The 20,665-nt window shown below is 37.0% G+C and overlaps 1 protein-coding gene across 5 annotated transcripts in view; it reads left to right on the top strand.

Annotated features, from left to right (window-relative positions):
- OPA1 (OPA1 mitochondrial dynamin like GTPase) overlaps positions 1-20,665 on the top strand; it is a 91,201-nt gene that overhangs the window by 38,409 nt on the left and 32,127 nt on the right. For all 5 annotated transcript variants that reach the window (XM_046002095.1, XM_046002094.1, XM_046002096.1 and 2 more), the window contains 10 exons: positions 1,328-1,400; positions 1,495-1,567; positions 3,395-3,510; positions 4,371-4,435; positions 5,206-5,282; positions 11,568-11,733; positions 13,937-14,089; positions 15,776-15,884; positions 16,601-16,680; positions 20,372-20,512. In XM_046002095.1, the coding sequence (XP_045858051.1) occupies positions 1,328-1,400; positions 1,495-1,567; positions 3,395-3,510; positions 4,371-4,435; positions 5,206-5,282; positions 11,568-11,733; positions 13,937-14,089; positions 15,776-15,884; positions 16,601-16,680; positions 20,372-20,512 (1,053 nt within the window). The remainder of the gene's footprint in view (positions 1-1,327; positions 1,401-1,494; positions 1,568-3,394; positions 3,511-4,370; positions 4,436-5,205; positions 5,283-11,567; positions 11,734-13,936; positions 14,090-15,775; positions 15,885-16,600; positions 16,681-20,371; positions 20,513-20,665) is intronic.

Here is a 20,665-nt window from a genome sequence, read left to right as displayed (position 1 = left end):
AAAGCAGATGCTCAGCAGAAACCACATTACTGACACAATGAGCCACTCTTTTGCGGGGAAGGTTTTGTTGCAATGTGGGAATTGTTTACCAGTGAGGTCCTCGGATGCCAGCCAAGGACAGCACGAACAGGCCTTTCTAAGGACAGCAGTCTCATGCCTGCTATGTTAACTCTTTTCTGCATAGCGTCCATGACCTTTGCTTTGCCTTGTTTTGAGGGGGAGGACTTGCTGTGGTGGTGCTGGTCCTGGTATGGAGACAAGTAGAAACAAAGTAGAAGCGAATTCTGTGCCTCCTTCCCATGTCCCTTCATTTCTTTCATTCCTTTCCCCTCTTCCCTAGGATAGTAAGTTTATATTTCTTTTGAAATGCAGTTGAAGTTTTCTATCAATCCTTTTTTATACCAAAGAGACAGCATTAGCTCAGGGTGTAACTTGTCTTGGAGGAGTGATTCTTACTGCAGTGTTAATGTGAATGGGCTTCTGGGAGCAGAAACTTCAGTTGTGTGAATGATGGATCTCTATGCATTTATGCATTTTTATGGGGACAGAGTTTATAGTTTTTACTACATTTAGAAAAAGGTTTTTGACCCTAAAAGAGATGAGAGCCAATGGATCCCAGTATTTTTGAAAGTAATATAAGACAGTCCACCTTGGTTAGAATTTATTTGAAGAAGAGTATAAGGAAATAATCATTGCAGCTGCCATTTATCAGAGTGCCTCTGCATACCTGGCACTGTGGTACGTATTGTAGTGCCGCAGAGAATCTTCTCAACAGTCATTTTGAAAAAAGTAAATAGCGGGGCGCCTGGGTGGCTCCGTGGGTTAAAGCTTCTGACTTCGGCTGGGGTCATGGTCCCAGGGTCCTGGGATTGAGCCCCGCATTGGGCTCTCTGCTCAGCATGGAGCCTGCTTCCTCCTCTCTCTCTCTCTGCCTGCCTCTCTGCCTACTTGTAATCTCTGTCAAATAAATAAATAAAATCTTAAAAAAAAAATATTAAAAAAGTAAGTAGCTTCTTCAGGCCTCGTAGCTAGTAAGTGGTGGAATTGAAATTGAACTAAGGCCTGACTCCACTGCACATCATTCCAGGTTTTACCAATGCATCTTAGGTCTTAATAATATATCTTTTAGTGTAGTAAAATTAAATATATTCACATTTTTCCCACAAATAGCAATTGAGAACCATTTTAATACTTTTGTACAGATTTATATATTTCACTGAACATATATGTATGCAGCGTTATTAAATTTTCTTTTCGAATAGTCTGTTGTGCTTTAAAAAATTACGTAAGCATATATCTCACATTTATTTCCCACTTTTAAAAATAGATTCAGCAGATTATTGAAGGAAAACTCTTCCCAATGAAAGCTCTGGGTTATTTTGCTGTTGTAACAGGAAAAGGTATGGAAAGAGGGATTATTACATAATTATTACATAAGTTTTTCTTGTTTTCAAATAAAATTAATTTTCTTAGACCTCCATCATCTTTCCCTAGGAAATAGCTCTGAAAGCATTGAAGCTATAAGAGAATATGAAGAAGAATTTTTTCAAAATTCAAAACTCCTAAAGTAGGTATATGGTTTAAATATTTTAAAATTTTATACTGAGGAAGTAGCTTAAACTGTTTTCACTTAAAAGTTTGTTTTATAGCTGTTAGTTTAACATTGGATTTCCAGAATTTTTCCCAAATAGCGATCTCTATCTAAAAGGCAAGTCCTCAAGCTACTCAGAATGAGAAACAGCTTATCACCTGGTACAACACATGCTCGTGTGATAAACTGCCCCTTGGACTGTGGGCACTGAAAGATAACACAGACACCTCTTTAGTTTTACTTATGAAGTGATATTTAAAAATCAGTACTTAACATTTTTATTTATCTTTTAAAGAAACCCATCTTGTATTTTATATTTATTTTCTTTCTTTCTCTCTCTCTCTCTCTCTCTCTTTTTTTTCTTCTTTTCTCTTTTCTTCTTTTTTTTTTTCTCTCATAAGTAAGTAAGTAAACTCTGCCCCTGATGTGGGTATCAAACTCAAAATAAGCTTCGCCTGCCCTAGGGGGCGCCTGGGTGGCTCAGTGGGTTAAAGCCTCTGCCTTGGGCTCTGGTCATGATCCCAGGGTCCTGGGATCGAGCCCTGCATCCGGTTCTCTGCTCGCTAGGGAGCCTGCTTCCTCCTCTGTCTCTCTCTCTCTGCCTGCCTCTCGCCTTTCTGCCTATTTGTGATCTCTCTCTCTCTGTAACATAAATAAATAAATAAATAAATCAAAAAAAAAAAAAGATTCGCCTGCCCTACCAGAGTGCCCTACCAAGGGGTCAGTCGGTTCAGCATCTGACTCTTGATTTTGGAGTTCAGGATCTCAGGGTTGTGGGATTGAACCCTGTGTTGGGCTTTGCACTTAGTGGGGAGTCTGCTTGAGATTCTCTCTGTCTTCCCCCTGCCCCTCCCCCTGCTTGCACCCATGCGCACACTCTCTCTCAATAAATAAATAAATAACATATTGTTTTAGTGTTTCAAAATTTTATGTATTATTTGAGAGAGAGCGGGGCAAGCAGGGGGAGGATCAGAGGGAAAGAGACAAGCAGACTTTGTGCTGAGCACAGAGCCCAATATCAGGCTCAATCTAATGACCCCAAGATCATGACCTGAGCAGAAACCAAGAGTCAGACAGTTAACCAACTGAGCCAGGCATCCTTAAATAAATAAAATCTTTTAAAATCTTTTTTAAAAAAAAGAGTTACATGCTGAACCAGCCAAGTGTCCTCAACAGTTACATTTTGAGTACACATATTTGGTTCTCTTTCAGTATTGGGGAAAGTTGGAGTAGGGATGGGGCTGTCAAAGGGATATCCCTAAGTAAATATTGACAGAAATTAACAGAAAATAAGAGCCAGACAGAGAAACAAAAAGGAAGAGTTAAGGGACAACTGAATTATATTAAAACCTTATATAGAGATTGTCTAAAAATGACAACATATATTTGCATCTGTATTAGTATAGTAAGTCAAGATAGCTCTTGAAAACATAGTCTTGAGTATTATCTGGGGGTACTGGAGCTGACAAGTATATGGAACTTAGCTGTCCAACATGATAGGCACTAGCCTCAGGTGGTTATTTAAATTTGAATTAGTTAACTTCAAGGAAATTTAGACTTCTGTTCCTCAGTCATGCCAGCCATACATTCCAAGGATTCAAATACCCCATGCGGTTAGTAGCTCCCATGTGGGTAGCTCAGACAGAGGACATTTTCTGCATCATAGAAGATTTTATTGAACAGCACCAGTATAAAATGTGAGAGTCACTATTCTCATATTATAACAAGCACATTTTCAAACCTGGTGAGAGTGTTGTCCTTTTTGCCATTTTTATGTACATAGCTTTTGTTATTTTTTAATAGGACAAGCATGCTGAAGGCACACCAAGTGACTACAAGAAATTTAAGCCTAGCTGTTTCAGACTGCTTTTGGAAAATGGTACGAGAGTCAGTTGAGCAACAGGCTGATAGTTTCAAAGGTAAGTTAACAACTTCAGACATTTCTTTAGTTGGCAGTCCTAGGTATCCAGCAGATTCTTTATTCCCTAAACAGTTGCTTTTTAGCTCATTGTCTATTAGCTAGCATGTGGAAAATGGGAAGAATAGAAATTTTCAGTTGTTCAAAAACACTTTCTCCTTCAGAGGAAACCTCGCAAGGAGCACTTTGCAGAGTTTAAACAGAGTGAAAAGTTTGCAGTAGTGTTTAGGGGAAAGCTTTGTAAACTAGAGATTCCCCTGATTCCTCAGATTCCTCTGTTTCAGGGGGAAGAGGGGAATGGTGTTGGAGGCAGAGCAGCCTCTGCTTCAGCTCTGTTGTCCTAGTTCCTGAAGCCCACACTTTCCTGCTCTGTGGCTTTGTATCCATAGTTTCATTTGATGGGAGTATACTTTCCTTCCCTTTTCCCACTTGGGAATTCTACCTGCTTAGTCCCTCAGCAACCCTATGAGTATTGTTATTGTTCCCATTTTACAGAAGAGGAAACTGGGACACCAGGGTAGCTTACCTAAAGTGAGGCACTCAGTATCACACACAATAAATAATAGACCCAGGATTTGAATCGTTGTGATGTGACTCCAGAGTCCATGCCTTAGCAGCTGTACTAAGCTGTTTCAGCTCTGTGCTGTGTGGATTGAAGAGGAGAAGCAAGTCAAGAAGATTGGTTTGGAAAACTGTTGCAATAGTGAGATTCTGAGATGTTGAGAGCCAGAATACTCAGGAGCCGTAGATACACACCAGAAATTCAGTTAGTACAGAGATAAGTGAGATCACCTTTAACCACTGCAGCTGGATAGAAAGAGAATCCTGACTGAAACTGGAACATCTTTCCTTCTTCCTTAGCAACACGTTTTAACCTTGAAACTGAGTGGAAGAATAACTATCCTCGCCTGCGAGAACTTGACCGGGTAATGTTTGTGTGCCTCATGTATTTTGCATATGGCTTGTTTAATATTTTGCTCTAACAGAATTTATGTTGATGAGCAAAGTCTGGTAAGCCAAACTGCTTTGGTTTTGACCATAGCATTACTAATTTAGAGCTGCAAGTATACAGTCTCTGTATAAATGCCAGAGTGCAGTTCTCTCTTCTATAATAATTTAAATTATTTAGCACACAATATTAAAAAATAATTTTAGATCATAAGATGCTAAAGCAAGTGTTTAAAAATGTTTTCTGAAAAAGTGAAGAACATTTCTTTAAAGGTCTTAATAGAATTAATATATGTGTAATGTAAACTTTTAAAAATTATACATCAACTTTTTTACCTTTTCAGTATTTACCATGGAGAAATATACTCTAATTTAGTGGGACTTAAATATTGGTTTTCTTTGATTTTAAAATGCTATCTGTTGTAAAACACTGCATCAGTTTACTAACGCTAATAGACTAAATTAATATGTATTGATATTTTCATGTAACATTTGTTACATGAAAAAATACACTCAGAATTGAGTGAATAAGATAGACGTCTGTGTCCATGTCTTTGTTCTTATCTGGCTACTGGTATTCCTAAAAAAGAGTAGGAGAGAAGAACATTACTTGCTGGTCATGCATGCTTCAGATGTAATCTAACCCTACTAGCCTGTCAGAGGCCTTCTTTTTAGTTATCTCTGAAATTCACATTAGGGCAGATTAATCTTATGAAAATCTTACTTACTTGTTATCTATATTACCTAGAATGAACTATTTGAAAAAGCAAAAAATGAAATCCTCGATGAAGTTATCAGTCTGAGCCAGGTTACACCAAAACATTGGTGAGTATTTGACCTTTTCTCAAAGATTTTACTATATGGATTATAACAAAATATTAAAATTTAGATTGATAGATCAGTGATTTATTGTAGCCTTGGCTCATCCCTCCAAACAGTAAATAGCATAAAAGTATTTCTTTTTGCAAAATCTAACTACTATTGTAGTCTAACTAATTTTTTAAAAAAGGCTATTTCAACTGAACTCTCAGGAAAATATTTGTATGGCTTCTCCCAAACTAATTTCTACTGTAAGATAATACTACAACATACAAAAAACATTCTGCTTACTGAAAGTGGTCAGTCTTAAATATAATAAATTATATATTTATTAAGTATCTTTCAGAAAAGGTATTCTGAAAAATTGCTTTCTGCATGGTCTTTTTAAATCTTAATTTGTCTTGGACTTCTTTTTACCTTGTAAAAATTTTGATTTCTGTCAAGTCATTTAGGCAAAAGTTATATTAAGTTGTGTTTTATATAAAGATTAGTCTATCAAAACTGGTTATTCTTATAGGGAAAGGGAGGGAGAAATAAAACAAAGCAAAGTCAGAGAGGGAGACAAACCATAAGAGACTCCTAATCATAGGAATCAAACTGGAGGGGCGGTGGGTGGAGAGATGGGGGAACTGGGTGGTGGACATTAAGGAGGGCACGTGATATAATGAGCACAGGGTGATAGAATGATCACTGATCTCTGTCTCTGAAACTCATAATATACTATATGTTATTTAACTGAATTTAAATAAGAAAATAAATTTTAAAAACCTGGTTTTCTTGTTAGATTAATCACAGAGAACAAAACTATAGTGAAAACTAATTTGTAAAGGGAAAAGAGTATGTATTTTCAAGTTCTCATTTCTGAGTAAGAACAATTGGTGCTTATTTATTTATTGTCACCTTCTATTTATGTTTAAGTGAATTTTGGCACTCTTAAATTTGTTGGAATAGGGCACTGAAACCGAAATAGGTTCTTGTACCTCAGGCAAGGTGTGTATAAATAGCCTTGATTTTTTTTTGGGGGGGTGATCATATTTTAATTAACAAATTCCTTGTACATGAATTATCTTTCTAATGAAGTCTATAGTGTTTTTAAGAATTTATCGTTCTTGGACTAGAACTAAATATTTTCTGTTCTTCTGTTTGCTCAGCTGAAGATCCAGATTGAGCCTAGAGAGTATATCCAGTCCTTAAATTTGAATTTAATATTCAGTATTATTAGTTTATTTAGTATTGTTAGTTTCCCCACATCAGTGTCCTTTTTCCTCTTCAAGGAGCCAAAGTTGGTCTGTTTCCAGTCTCTTCTCCTATCCCCAAAAGGATTCTTGATCTTATCTATACTTGTTGATTGATTAATCAGGTTTATATACACAGTCCAGCTTATGTTTGTTATTATTTGTATTTTAAGCCAGTTCTATGGCTTTCTGTAAGCCAATTAGCTTTTGAAATTGCAAGATATTATGTGTGTGTGTACACAAACACATGCACACATGTGCACACAAAGAGTGAATACTACTTATGGTACTAGGTTGTATGAGGATAATGTACATGAAAAGTGATTTGTAAACTATTATAACTAATAATGCTGTTTATGGGGGGAAAATATGGTGCCTCTGTAAATTTCTGTCATCATCATGAAATGGGTAATTTTGTATGCCTGCACTAAAGTGAGCAATGGATACAGATGTCATTTATTTAACACACAGGTGGCTGAAGGGAATTGTGAAGGGATGAGAAGCCTGTATTTCCAGGCTGCCTACTGATAAGGCAAGGGAAAGAAATAGGACATATGGCTGCTAGAGATTTATTCTGTGAGCTGCTGGATCAGATGATTCTATATTTTTTCATCAGCTTTTTTTTTTCCCCCCTGGACTCTGTAGCTTAACACAAACATAGATCAAAACAGCAGTTCCTAATTGGAAGTGTTCATACCACACTGAATTCAACTGCATTTTACCCAAAGCATTTTATTTTTGCGACATAGTTGTTACTGTCCTAAGTAGTATTTTTTGTTACTGTTGCATATGCCTTATGCGATATTTTAGGGTTGACTAAGATATTAGTTATTTAATTACCAAGACTACTTGATCTATACTTTGTGATCTGGAAGCAGTGTTACAAGTATTTATGTCCCAAATTTGATTGTTTATAATTTACTTATAGGCATTCTACTGTACTGTAACTGTGTTTTAAAAAAATTTGTTAGGGGTTTATATTTGACATATGATGCATTATAGGCAGAAATAGGCTCCCAGCAATTTCACGTAATATACCTCATCATCAGGAATTGATTACAAATATTAAGCAGGAGATACTGGTATACCATTAACATTAGGTGACCATTATTATAGTTTTATATGTTTCTCATAGTCATTTAGAAGGGTAGCTGGCTATATTGATAGAAATACACTTTTTAAAAAATGGTATGATGGTATGCATATAACTTTTGGTTAAAAATGTTAAGTTTATTTTTTTAAAAGAGTGAAAGGAAAATGGGAATGCACAGTCGAGTTCTCTAACTCAGAGCTGAGGAATTTAAAAAATTTCTGATATCATAATTCTAGATTTAATGGGTAAAAGGTGTTAGGTAAAGGCAGTGACAGAAAATTGCAGAACCCAGGAGGTGAGAGCAAGCAAGGTGACAAAAGTAGCTGAAGACTGTTACCTATGGCTTTAGCATAGGGGAGGTGAGTAGCAGGAGATAAAACAGTAGATACAAACAAGGGCCATATAAGCCTTGTTCAGAAGCTTGGAATGTATCCCATGAGCACTGAAGGCCACTGAATAACTTTAGGGCAGATTTGCGTTTTAGAAAGATCTTCGTACTAGGAAAAGTGGAATGTTACGAAGAAGAGGGAAGTGAGCAAAGAGACAGTTGGCTGTTGAAATTATGTAGCTGAGAGGTGATGGTGGCTCGAACTTGAATAGTGGTTGTGCAGATGGAGAAGAGGAGACAGTTTTGAAATATCTGAGAAGTTACCTAGAAGGTGGAATTGATAGGATTTAGTGATTGGATGTATAGGTAATAGAAAAATTAGTTAAACAGTGAGTACATTTTTATCCAGTCATTACATTGCTGTGAATTTGTAGGAATAAAGATATATTTGACAAAGGTGAACACATAAGAAGCTTCACTGTTGTTTTACTTATAAGTGTAAAAAAATTGAAAACTTGTGTTTTCTCTTTGAATTAACATATTTGATTTATTCATAGAGTGGAATACTGTGATGCCGTTGAAAAATACAAGATGTTGGGGCACCTGGGTGGCTCATGGGTTAAAGCCTCTGCCTTCAGCTTGGGTCATGATCTCAGGGTCCTGGAATCGAGCCCCGCATCAGGCTCTTTGCTTTGCGGGGAGCCTGCTTCTTCCTGTCTGCCTGTCTCTCTGCCTACTTGTGATCTCTGTCAAATAAATAAATAAAATCTTTATATATAATAAAAAAAAAAAGAAAAAGAAAAAATATAAGATGTTGACATGGAAAATTGTATAATATGCTTTTAACTTTTAAAAAGTATTTATAAATCAGTCTGTGTAATATGATCCACCTATGTAAACACACAAATATTTATGCAAGCATTAAATGTTTTTATTGATAAATTAAGCTGTGAATTATACTACTGAAAAAGGAATTATGGAGGACTTCTTATATTTTCTATATTAGTGGAAATTATAGAGTGAGTCCTCTGCTTTAAAACAAGAAATTTCCATTTTGAAAAGTTTTTTCATTAAAATGGAGTAAAACAGAGGTAAAGTTCCTGGAGATAATGAGGGGAATAAGTAGAACTATAATGTTAAAGTTATATTTTGTGTATTTGTGGAATTTTCCCTAGATGATGGCAAAATGTAGAATAGAGAAGTCTACAGTCACATAACATGTTAGGAAATGTAAGTAAGGGTGCATGTCAGGGTGGCAGACAGTGTAAGCACATGAGCTGGCCTCAGCACAGGGATTTTTGCATGAGAGTTGAGGACTAATGGTCCAGAAGAAAGATTGTGGGGTGAGGAGAACATGGCTTCCACTTCCTAACTGTGAGCAGCTTCCAGTCAGCAGAATGTAAGGACAACCACTGTCTGGAAGGGAGAGCCAGGAAAGGTTTGAGGATATAAGGAACAGGCAAAGAGTGAGAATGTAAAGTGGTTTGTTTGTTACAGAACAGAGTGTAGAGGGCACAGTAAACATGATGATGATGAAGGCAGGGGAGCAGGCGGAATGTGGACAGAGGACAACAGCTTGGTGGTGAAAGGGGAGGTGAGGATTGGGGGGTGAGGATAGGTGACAGCAGCTACCTGTGGTGAATTGGAAAGAGACCTCCTGTAAGAAAGTTACCATAAACTTGTCAGGATTTGATGGTCTGGAATTTTGTTACTATTTCCTTGAGAGGGTATCTGAGATGTCAATTCTTGGCCCAGACTCCAGGGAAGAGATGACAGACCATGTCTGTTCTGAGACTGGAGCAGCAAAAAGCTTGATGGTGAGAGGTTGGATCCTGGCCTTTTGTTCATCCTTCAGAAATCTTGAATTTGTGTTTAAAGTTATATGAATATGAATTAATTTGGAATTAATGAATAAGAGACCCTTAGAAGCTTTATTTTTCCAGTTTGCTCCTAAAAATCTCCCTGTCACTATCTGTCATTAACACTGACTAAATTAACTTTATCCTTCCGGTCCCCTGTGGTATATCCTTACCTCCTTACACTAACTCTTTGGTGTTCTGGTTGTCACTGAAAACAGACCTGAAAGTTAGCAAGGGGAAACCAGCAGCTAACCTTATTGACTCAGTAAACTTGTTTTTACACAAGATGTTGAGTGAATATGAGGAGTTTGGATAGAAGGGAGTGTTGACACTTCTCAACCAAGAAAATTGCAACTTGGCCCTTGGTCAGCTGTTTCTGCTACCCTGAGCTTTGTGGCTGCGTAGTAGCAGGTTGAGGTTACTCTTAAGACTGACCACTTTGGGGGCGCCTGGGTGGCTCGGTGGGTTAAGGCCTCTGCCTTCAGCTCAGGTCATGATCTCAGGGTCCTGGGATCGGGCCCCACAACAGGCTCTCTGCTCAGCATGGAGCCTGCTTCCCTTCCTCTCTCTCTGCCTGCCTCTCTGTCTACTTGTGATCTCTGTCTGTCAAGTAAATGAATAAAATATTAAAAAAAAAAAAAAAGACTGACCACTTTGGGTAAGCAGAATGTTTTTTATGTGTAGTATTATCTTATAGTAGAAATTAGTTTGGGAGAAGCCAAATAAATATTTTCTTAAGAGTTCAGTTTTTTCCTTGATTGAAATAGTTGTCTTTTTCTTGTTTAGAGATCTTTGTTCTTCTAAGATGTCTTTAAGGCAGGAAGGATTCTCAACTCGATTATCCATCTTTTACATTGTTACCTTTATTTATCGTGATGTGTTGGACAGTTTTATGTAGCAATATCCAATAACATCTCTGTGCTGTGTGCTGTGGTCTGATAAATTATTAAAATTATACCAAGAAGTTCTCAGACTTGGACTGCCCTTCACCATCAATACATACAAAGTATGTATTAATATTAGGCAAATAAGCCCTTGAAAAGATGCTCAGAAGTATTAACTATTAGGGAAGTGCAGAAGAAAACCACAGTGAGATACCACTGTAAACCTGGCAGAATGACTGACCATATCAAATGGTGGCAACATGTAGAGCATCTAGAACTCTCATACTGTCTGGTGGGAATGTAAACTATTTCAACCATTTTGAAAAACAGTTTTGGCAGTACCATAAAAAGTTATTTGTATAATTGCCATATGATACAGCTATTCCAATCTTAGATGTTTTACCCAAGAGGAGCAGCAGTATGTGCCCATGCAGTGAATGCTTGTAGCAACTTTATTTGGAATAGCCAGTAATGGGAAGCAACCCAGATGTCCATTAACAGGTAAATAGATAAACAGATTCATATAGTGGAATACTACTCAGCAGTAAAAAGAAGTGAAACATTGATAAACACAACAGTGTGGATGAATCTCAAAATATGCTGAGTAAAAGAAGACAGACAAAATAGGAGTATGCTGTATGGTTGCATTTATGTACAGTTCTAGAAAATAAAGCTAATCTCTAGTAATAAAGTGGATACAATGGCTAAAACTTTTGGAGACGATGGAGTTCATTATGTTGATTATGGTGATTCACACAGGTGTGTTCATTTTGTCAACATTTTAAATATGTGCAATCTATTATAAGTGAGTGATGCTTCAATAAAGCTGTTTTTGAAAACAAGGTTATGTTTAAATTTTGGTGTTTTTGAAACTTTTTTTTTTTAATTTTAGGGAAGAAATCCTTCAGCAGTCTTTATGGGAAAGAGTATCAACTCATGTGATTGAAAACATCTATCTTCCAGCTGCACAGACCATGAATTCAGGGACTTTTAATACAACAGTGGATATCAAGCTTAAACAGTGGACTGATAAACAGCTTCCTAATAAAGCAGTAGAGGTTAGGATATAATTTAATTAAATGGGTAAGAAGCATTATCTGAAGGGAGTAGGAGCTGTGAACTTTAGGTTTTATTCCCATCACAGCCATTGTCTCTCCTTTGGGTCATTATGCTCCATTTATTCTGTACTCCTCCTCTCTGTGGTGGGATTAACCTTAATGCTACTACTGGTGACTGCCATTATAAAAATTTACTAATTGGTATGGTGGTAGCCTGAGGGTATTTGTTCTTTTCCAAAGATAGCATATAACAAAACCAGCAAAATTTGCTCGAATGTGAAATGCTTTTAGCTTTTTCTATGGTTAAGGATTTCATATGGAAAATGTTTAATGGATAAAACATTTCATTTATTGATTTTCTGCAGAGCTCAGTTGTACTTAATCATTTCCTTAGTTTGGGTCCTGCCAGAAGGTTAGACTAGGAATTAAAAGAAAGTACCTTGAAGAATGCTTTTCTGTTACACATGGTCTCCCACTTAGTAGCTGTGTGAGCCTTGGACTGGTTGCTTAAGCTTTTTTTTGTCTGTACGTTAGGGATGGTCATGTTGCCTACCTCACAGATTGTTATAAGAGCTAAATGATATGTGGGGTGCCTGGGTGGCTCAGTGGGTGCCTCTGCCTTCGGCTCAGGTCATGATCCCAGGGTCCTGGGATGGAGCCTAGCATGGGGCTCTCTGCTCAGCGGGGAGCCTGCTTCTCCCCCTCCCTCTGCCTGCCACTGTACCTACTTGTGATCTCTGCCTGTCAAATAAATAAATAAAATCTTTAAAAAAAAAAAAAGTAAATGATACGTAAATGTATGTAACATGTAAAATATTTAGACATACCTGGCTCACAGTAACTGCACAGTTAGTGCCAGCTGCTATTATCTAAGTTGATCTGCCATACGTGTTACTCTGAAGAATGATTATTCTAGCAAAGACTCAGCGTTTCCTGTGCCTCTGTGTGAGGTTGCTCACAAAATTAGAATCAGTGTTAAAGATAATTTTATTTTTCATTTTCTTAAAGAGAAAATTTCAACTTTTTAATTATTCGGGTGTGTTTCCCCCTTTCCTGTCCTGCTCTGCTCCTGGCTTCTTCACCTCTTTTCTCAGCTTCTTTAAGCTTTCTAAGAACTGACAGCTGTTCTTCCAAAGCTGCACAGAGCTGACGCCTGTCAGTTCTCGACACATGTACTTCAAATAACTAGGGGGCTGCTGCCACCACTCCACTAGCTCTTCTCACAGCTGGCCTTGACATCTGTCTGGGCCCTGTCCCTAGGTAGGATATTGTCACTGCCTAAGGCTTAGCTGGGAAATGGTCATTCTGTTTCCTGATGCTTTCTCCCTTCATGGCTGTGTGTGGCAGAAAGAGGTAAATCTGCTGAACAGTCAGGAAATACAGATTCTCACACCTCACTGGGCATTTTTGGACGGTCACGTTGTTTATGCTCTGATTTCTTAATGTTTAAAATGAAGAGGGCTAAATAAAAAATACAACATCAACTAGCCCACTTAATCCTAAGTAGATTTAGTTCTTAGTTACTTTGGACACTATGCTCTTCCTTTCACTGGCCAGGTAATTATGAGTTAGTTATTAATATAAGTTGAATATTACTTATGTGGTATAAGTAATATTCAATATGATTGAAGGTATTGATGCGTTGGTTCATATATTTGCATAAAGGCAAAGATTTGAAGACTGGATCTTCACAATGATGTGAAGAAGATAAATTATTATGACATTTTAAACTTTCTACAGTATGGAAGAAGCAGGCAAACTCACATGTTATACAGAATGAAATAATTAAGTGAACTAAGTGTGGTGGCTGGTTGGAGTGCAAACCTATCTCAAGGGGGTAGCCCCAGTTCAGCTGCAGCTAGTGTTGTATGGGAACGCTGGTACAGTGCTGTCATTCAAGAGAGAGGCTGGAAACACAGGTTTTATATGAAGTCTATTTTTAGTGTTGGCTACTAATTTTTTAAAATTTAAAACACTATGTCTAGGAAAAAATGTCAGGACACCGGCTCTATCCTACCAGCTACCAGTGTGAGATATCTAGGCCAGAGTTTGTATTTGCTGCCTTTAAAAAAAAAAATTGTGGTTTCATATGTGTTTTGTGACAAGCTGACTTATTACATCCGTTTGGCTTAAATTCACGTCTTTGTCATGTTACATATTAAAGTATGTAGTATAAATATAGCTTTTTTTCTTTTAAATCTAGGTTGCTTGGGAGACCCTACAAGAAGAATTTTCCCGCTTCATGACAGAACCAAAAGGGAAAGAGCATGATGACATATTTGATAAACTTAAAGAGGCTGTTAAGGAAGAAAGTATTAAACGCCACAAGTGGAATGATTTTGCAGAGGACAGCTTGGTATGTCATTTGATTATTATATTATATTACATATATATATATATACTTACAGATATATAGTTATATGTAATTATATATTACTATGTATTATATAATTTGATTATTCTATTATAATGTAATATAATTATATTACAGTGTCATCCTCACAGTTTTATATAATTTCTCAAATTTATACCCTTTTTATAGGAAGTTGTTTCTATATGACTATTTCATTTAGGATCTGCATTTAAAATAATGAGGAAAAGAAATAGTTTAACTGTCCGTAATGAGCCCTTTAACAATTCTCTGCTATTTCTTTCATGGCTGTCATTTCAGAGAAAAGTCAAATTTCGCAGTAAAAAGCCTTCTTTAAACTTTCACAAATTGTTGTAGACTAGCCATTACATGAGCCTGAACCACAGATGGCTCAGAGGATAGCTGCTTCTCATTTTTACCCTTGGGGGTAATGAAAGGTATTAGATGCATTGCTTTTCAGTGGATTTGAGTCACAAAATATTAGACTCCTAAAATAATGCTAATTACCACATGTTGAATGATTAAAAGGTGCCAGAAACTCTATATTTTCTAAGCACTATTTTATTTAGTTCTTAAGCAGTTTTACTACTGTCCTTAGCAAAGCTCAGACTCAAGCCCTGCTCTAATTACAAAGCCTGGCTCTTGACCTTCACCAAATCCTTCGCCTCCAACAGATCTTTTGTTATGTAAAACGTTCACATCACCATAAACCTTGTTAATAAGCTCCTGCTGGGCTCAGACAATTCCAAAGAGGTACCTTTGAAAGATAAGATAGAACAGTTTTCTAGAAAAATGCATATTTCACTGGGGGCTGGTTGTAATTACAGTTTATTTTTAAACAAGGGTTTGTCTTTGTGTTTGAAAGCTGTATTCATTCTTGTTAAATGCCTTTGAGACTAGCTTCCTGCGAGTGTCCTTTTTCATTCATTCATTCATTCAAAAATTATAAAATTTAGAAATCAATTTTCTTATAATAACTCACGTTTGCTTATAGTTGTCCAGACCTTTTAAGCTTCTCTCTTTTATACTTTTCAGTGATGTTAACAGTGAGACAGGTTGTTTTTCTCTTTTTTGAAGATGAGACATACAGATCATATGACAAAAAGGAGAGTAGCGAAGATCTGAATCATTAACTCTCGAGTACTAGGGTTCTAGTCAGATTTTATGTAGTTACATGTATGATATGTCTCTATCTTAGACATAGATCATTTAATTTGGTATAGGAAAAAGTCTTCACTTTTTGTCAGAAAGCTGACAAATAGATAGTAGGACCTCCTGTATTTGCGTGGGAGCTACATTTATATTTTAGGTGTAGCTGTTATTTTGTATATTTGATAAGCTATGTATTTGAATAAAATTACTAAGATGATAAGGCATAGGGGTGCCTGGGTGGCTCAATGGATTAAGCCTCTGCCTTCAGCTTAGGTCATGATCTCAGGGTCCTGGGATCATGACCTGAGCCGAAGCCCGGGCTTAACCCACTGAGCCACCCAGGCTCCCCTATGCCTTCAGGCTCTGCTCTGAGGGGAGCCTGCTTCCCCCTCTCTCTCTGCCTGCCTCTCTGCCTGCTTGCGATCTCTCTGTCTCTGTCAAATAAATAAATTAAATGTTTGAAAAAAAAAAGATAAGGCATCAATCAAATTAGCTGTTTCTCTTTCCTTGTCATTTCAGAGGGTTATTCAACACAATGCTTTAGAAGATCGTTCCATATCTGATAAACAGCAGTGGGATGCAGCTATTTATTTTATGGAAGAAGCTCTTCAAGCTCGTCTCAAAGATAGTAAGTAGGGACACAGGTTATTGAGTTCTGAGTATTCCCAGTGGTGAAGGAGTTAAGTCAACTTGATGAACATTTGTTTTTAATAAAAAAAGTTTTTCAGGGTGCCTGCGTGGCTCAGTGGGTTAAAGCCTCTGCCTTCAGTTCAGGTCATGATCCCAGGGTGCTGGGATGGAGCCCCACATCGGGCTCTCTGCTCAGCAGGGAGCCTGCTTCCCTTCCTTTCTCTGCCTGCCTCCGCCTACTTGTGATCTCTGTCAAATAAATAAATAAAATCTTTAAAAAAAAAAAGTTTTTAAAAAATAAATGAAACCGACATTTCATAGTCTTTGTGGTAAATACTATAATTAAATATTTTTGTGAGATTTTTCAGTCAACTGCTTAGTAACTACTGAAAATACTAAATAAACTGGACACGTTTATATGTACTCATATTCTTAAAAAACTAAAATTGAAGACTATTTTAGTGTTTGACTCTATGTTTATAGGATCTTTGCAAGCAACTGTACCTTTCATAGATTATAAACACATATAATTAAATTATTTCTTCTATATGTACCATATCAATCATGTAATCTTTTCATTTATTTCCGCTGACTTTATATTGAGATAGCAGTCGGAAATAGTTAAGAAAATAAGACTATTATTAGTTATAATTTATGTACTTGGTAAATGATCAAATTCTTGATGAATTAAAAAAAGTTTTTTAATTTTTCTAGCTGAAAACGCAATTGAAAACATGATAGGTCCAGATTGGAAAAAGAGGTGGTTGTACTGGAAGAACCGGACACAAGAACAGGTTAAAACAAACATATCTCTGTGTTATGATATAATTTCATTTATTTTAATTCAGATATTAAAATACAGGTTTTCCATGCCTCCAGACCAAGCTTAATAATTTCAAATGTTTTACATCAGCCTTTCTAAACTATAATGAATCTTTAGAATAAATAGAAAACTACAAAAGAAAGTTGCTTTGGAGGGGTTTTTTAGGTTTTTGTTTTTTTTTTTTTAAGTGAAGTAGCTGTGTTATTAAAAGGAAGGGGAAATGAACCATGACCGGCACTTTTGTGGTAGATTACTTTGTTCATTTCGGTTCCCTGTTTGAGGTAAAGCGAAAATTAAAATTATGAACAGAAATAAAAAATGACAGGGATTTCAGAGGATGTAGAGTGAATATGATTAGAATAAAAGCTATAGTGACTTTTTTTTTTTAAACCTCATCTGATATCAGTTACCTCTGTATTTTTCTGTTATTTTGCTGTTGTATTCCCAAAATGGTATAAATTTTCAGATAGGAAGAGGAACTATAGAATTTGTTCATTCAGTAAATACTTAATGAGCACTTCAGAAGAATAAAACAGTAAAAGCAAGTATAAATAACGACAAATGAATGGAGGGAAGATGTACAGATCATTCAAGTCCCTATCCTCAACCCTCTTTTTATTCCTTATCCGTAGGGCTTCTTTTGCTAACTCGCAATCAGTTTTATACCACATCTCATTCTTATGTTCATTCCTCAAACTAAAGAGAGAAAAGAGGGTATAAGAATGAAAATACGTAAGTGAAGGAAGTAATGAATAAGAAAAAGAGGTGGAATCCAATCTTCTTTCTTTCCTTCAGTCTTTAAATCCATGTAATTAGAGAAAGGAGGCCAAGATACGGAAATATCAAGAGAAAAAATTTTAAAAATGGAAAATTACCAAATACCATGTCATTCCTGTTTTCTTATATTTTTGTTCTCATCTTAAATACAGAATTAAGTTATATAATCAACACCCAATACATACATATATATTTTTTTTTCTTTTCTTTTTTTTAGTTTCATCCATTTTTTTGTTTCATAAGCTGTCCGATGTGAGTTCCAATTTGTCTTAAAAAAGTGAAGGGACAGTCTTCCTCTTCTCTTTTTCCTGAAAGGATTCTTTTGGAAAAATGAGTCATTAAGGGACTGGAGAGAAGCCAAGGAAGTGGACAGTTAGTGTTTGGATCATGCATGTTTTCAGGGAGCATCAGTTATCTCTCTTGACACATGGGTTGAGAGGACGAAGTCTGTCAGAAGTTTTAGGAGATCCATCAGAGGTTTCTGATTTTAAGACTAGAAGAAAAATTGATTGAAAAGCACAGGGATGAGGCAGGTAAACTTGGAAGGAAAATGATGTCTGACCATCATGGCTAATGGGCAATTAGGCCTGAAGTCCCCAGAATAATCAATGATGGCAGCTTGCCTCAGCAACTAGTGGCAAATGTGCTTTGGTCAGTCACTGTCAGAGAGAAATAATTCTTAGTCGTAACTTATTTTCTCGGGAATTTGAAACCATATGGGATCCCTACAAGAAAGGAGAAGAATTAGTTTTAGATTAATGCAGGGATCTGTCGCCTAGGAGAGGAATGTGGAAAACCTTCAGAGAAGAGCCGTCTCAGGGTTTCAGGACAGCATGCGTAAGACCCAGACTGACTTTAGAACAGAGGCTGTAACTGGAAGTGTAGGGGCAGGGGCATCAGGACCGCCTGGGAAGGTATTTGTATGTGTTATGTTTCATTTTCTGTTTCAGAAGAAATCCCCTCCTGTCAGATTCACTGAACCAAGTTCTCATTCTCTAACCTTTTTATCCCTCCTGCTCCCTGTTGAAAGCCACTATTCTAGACCTCATTCCTAGAGACTACTATGAGAAACAGATTCTGGAAGAGGTTGAGACTATACCCAAGGCTCACACTGCAAGTTTCAGTGGTTGTGTAACAATTCCTTCTGTCTTTTTGAATGACTGATTTAGCAGAAAATTTTAAGATTGTCCTAGTTAAAGATGAGACGTCTATGCTCTGAAAACTGTTTTGTTCTTTTATGTTACTACATTTTCGTTAGTTATCTAGGGAAAAATCCATCCCATCGAAACATTCTCTCCCTGTCGGAGCTGAATTGTGGAGATCATCTTCAGGATGGATGGGAGAGTAGTGTTCTCGTGAAGACCCACTGTGGTCAGGGGATAGGTGGACAGACAGAAATGAAAACAGGACAAGAGTTAGGGAACATTATCTAACTTAGAGATTTCCTTCTTTCTTCAGACCACGAGCAGATGTTTAAGGAAACTGTAAAATTCTCTTCATTAAGTAATAGCTCTTAAAAAGTGTCATGTGTTAGGAGAATATTAATTAGTAGTTTCATTTATAAGCCAGTTGTTTACATTTACATCTTATTCTTCTATACTTAAATAGGGGCAAAGTGCTGTCGGTGGTAGTAGTTTGTTGAGAATAATTGGTGAATATGAAGCTAGTTTCTTTTACTATGCAATTTTGAAAGGATTGAAGAAAAAGAATAAACATAATTTGACACTGCATGAGTCTTATTTTCAGATTTATCCCTAGTATGTGTTTTCCTCCTTTGGTCATCAGACTGAACAATTATAGAGAAGGAATTGGAAGTACATTTAAGAATAATAGGCACCGGGGCACCTGGGTGGCTCAGTGGCTTAAGCTGCTGCCTTCGGCTCAGGTCATGATCTCAGGGTCCTGGGATCGAGTCCTGCATCGGGCTCTCTGCTCGGCAGGGAGCCTGCTTCCCTCTCACTCTGCCTGCCTCTCTGCCTACTTGTGATCTCTCTCTGTCAAATAAATAAATAAGAAATCTTTAAAAAAAAAAAAGAATAGCCACCTTGGGGTGCCTGACTGGCTCAGTCCGTAGAGGTGCTACCCTTGATCTCGGGGTTGTAAGCTCAAGCCCCATGTTGGGTGTAGAGATTACTTAAAAATAAAATCTTAGGTGTACTTGGGTGACTGAGTGGGTTAAGCGTCTGCCTTTGGCTCAGGTCATGATCCCAGGGTCCAGGGATGGAGCCCCACATCAGGTTCCCTGCTTAGCCAGGAGTCTGCTTCTCCCTCTCCCTCTGCCCTTCCCCTGCTTGTGCTCTCTCTTTCCTGCTTTGTCTCTCATGCTTGCTTGTTCTGGCACTCAAATAAATAAATAAATAAATAAATAAAAATTAAACCTTTAAAAAAGGGGGAGGATAAGCACCTTGCAGAAGCAGTCTAAAGCACAATTTTTAATGAACAGACATTTTTTAAAAATCCCAACTGTGTATTTAATATTTATCTGGAAAGAAACATGTCAGCAGGTGCAAGTCCTTATAGTCCTCTAGTTCTTAGATACGAGGCATTAATAAAACATTATCTCTTCCCGTGTATTCAGGGTCCTTTTTCCTAGACTGATATTCCACACTAAGGTCAAGAAGTAAGGTACCTGGTACTGTAACTTTGACAATAAAACATTTCAGCAAAAGTAAAACATGTAACAGATAAGGCTTTTTTTCTTTTTGCCTCACCTAAGTCCAGCCCGTTGTTATGTATTCATAAGCCAGGATACTATGTTCTTTTTTGTTTCTTGTGTGGCGCTTGTGTCCCCTGTTGTGCAATAGCAATATATTTATTAAAATTTTTTATAAGTGTGCCAAAGGATGAACCATCTAAAATACAGTCCTCTTTTAAACAATTTAAAGTTTGTCCACAATGAAACCAAGAATGAATTGGAGAAGATGTTGAAGTGTAATGAGGAGCACCCAGCCTATCTGGCGAGTGATGAGATAACTACGGTCCGTAAGAACCTCGAATCCCGAGGAGTAGAAGTGGACCCAAGCTTGGTAATACATATTGCTGATTAACATGAACTTGCTTCCTTAATCTTTGTTTCTTGTGGTGAAATGTGACTATTTCTCACATGTTATTTGGGTATTTAACTGCTTGATTTGACCTTGGTCATGTGTACTTTTGTTGGCTCTAAAAATGAGTGTAAG

This window comes from Meles meles, chromosome 4 (genome assembly GCF_922984935.1).
Source record: "Meles meles chromosome 4, mMelMel3.1 paternal haplotype, whole genome shotgun sequence".
Taxonomy (NCBI): Eukaryota; Metazoa; Chordata; class Mammalia; order Carnivora; family Mustelidae; genus Meles; species Meles meles.
Note: the sequence above shows the minus strand (reverse complement) of the source record. Positions and strands in the feature narration are given on the sequence as shown.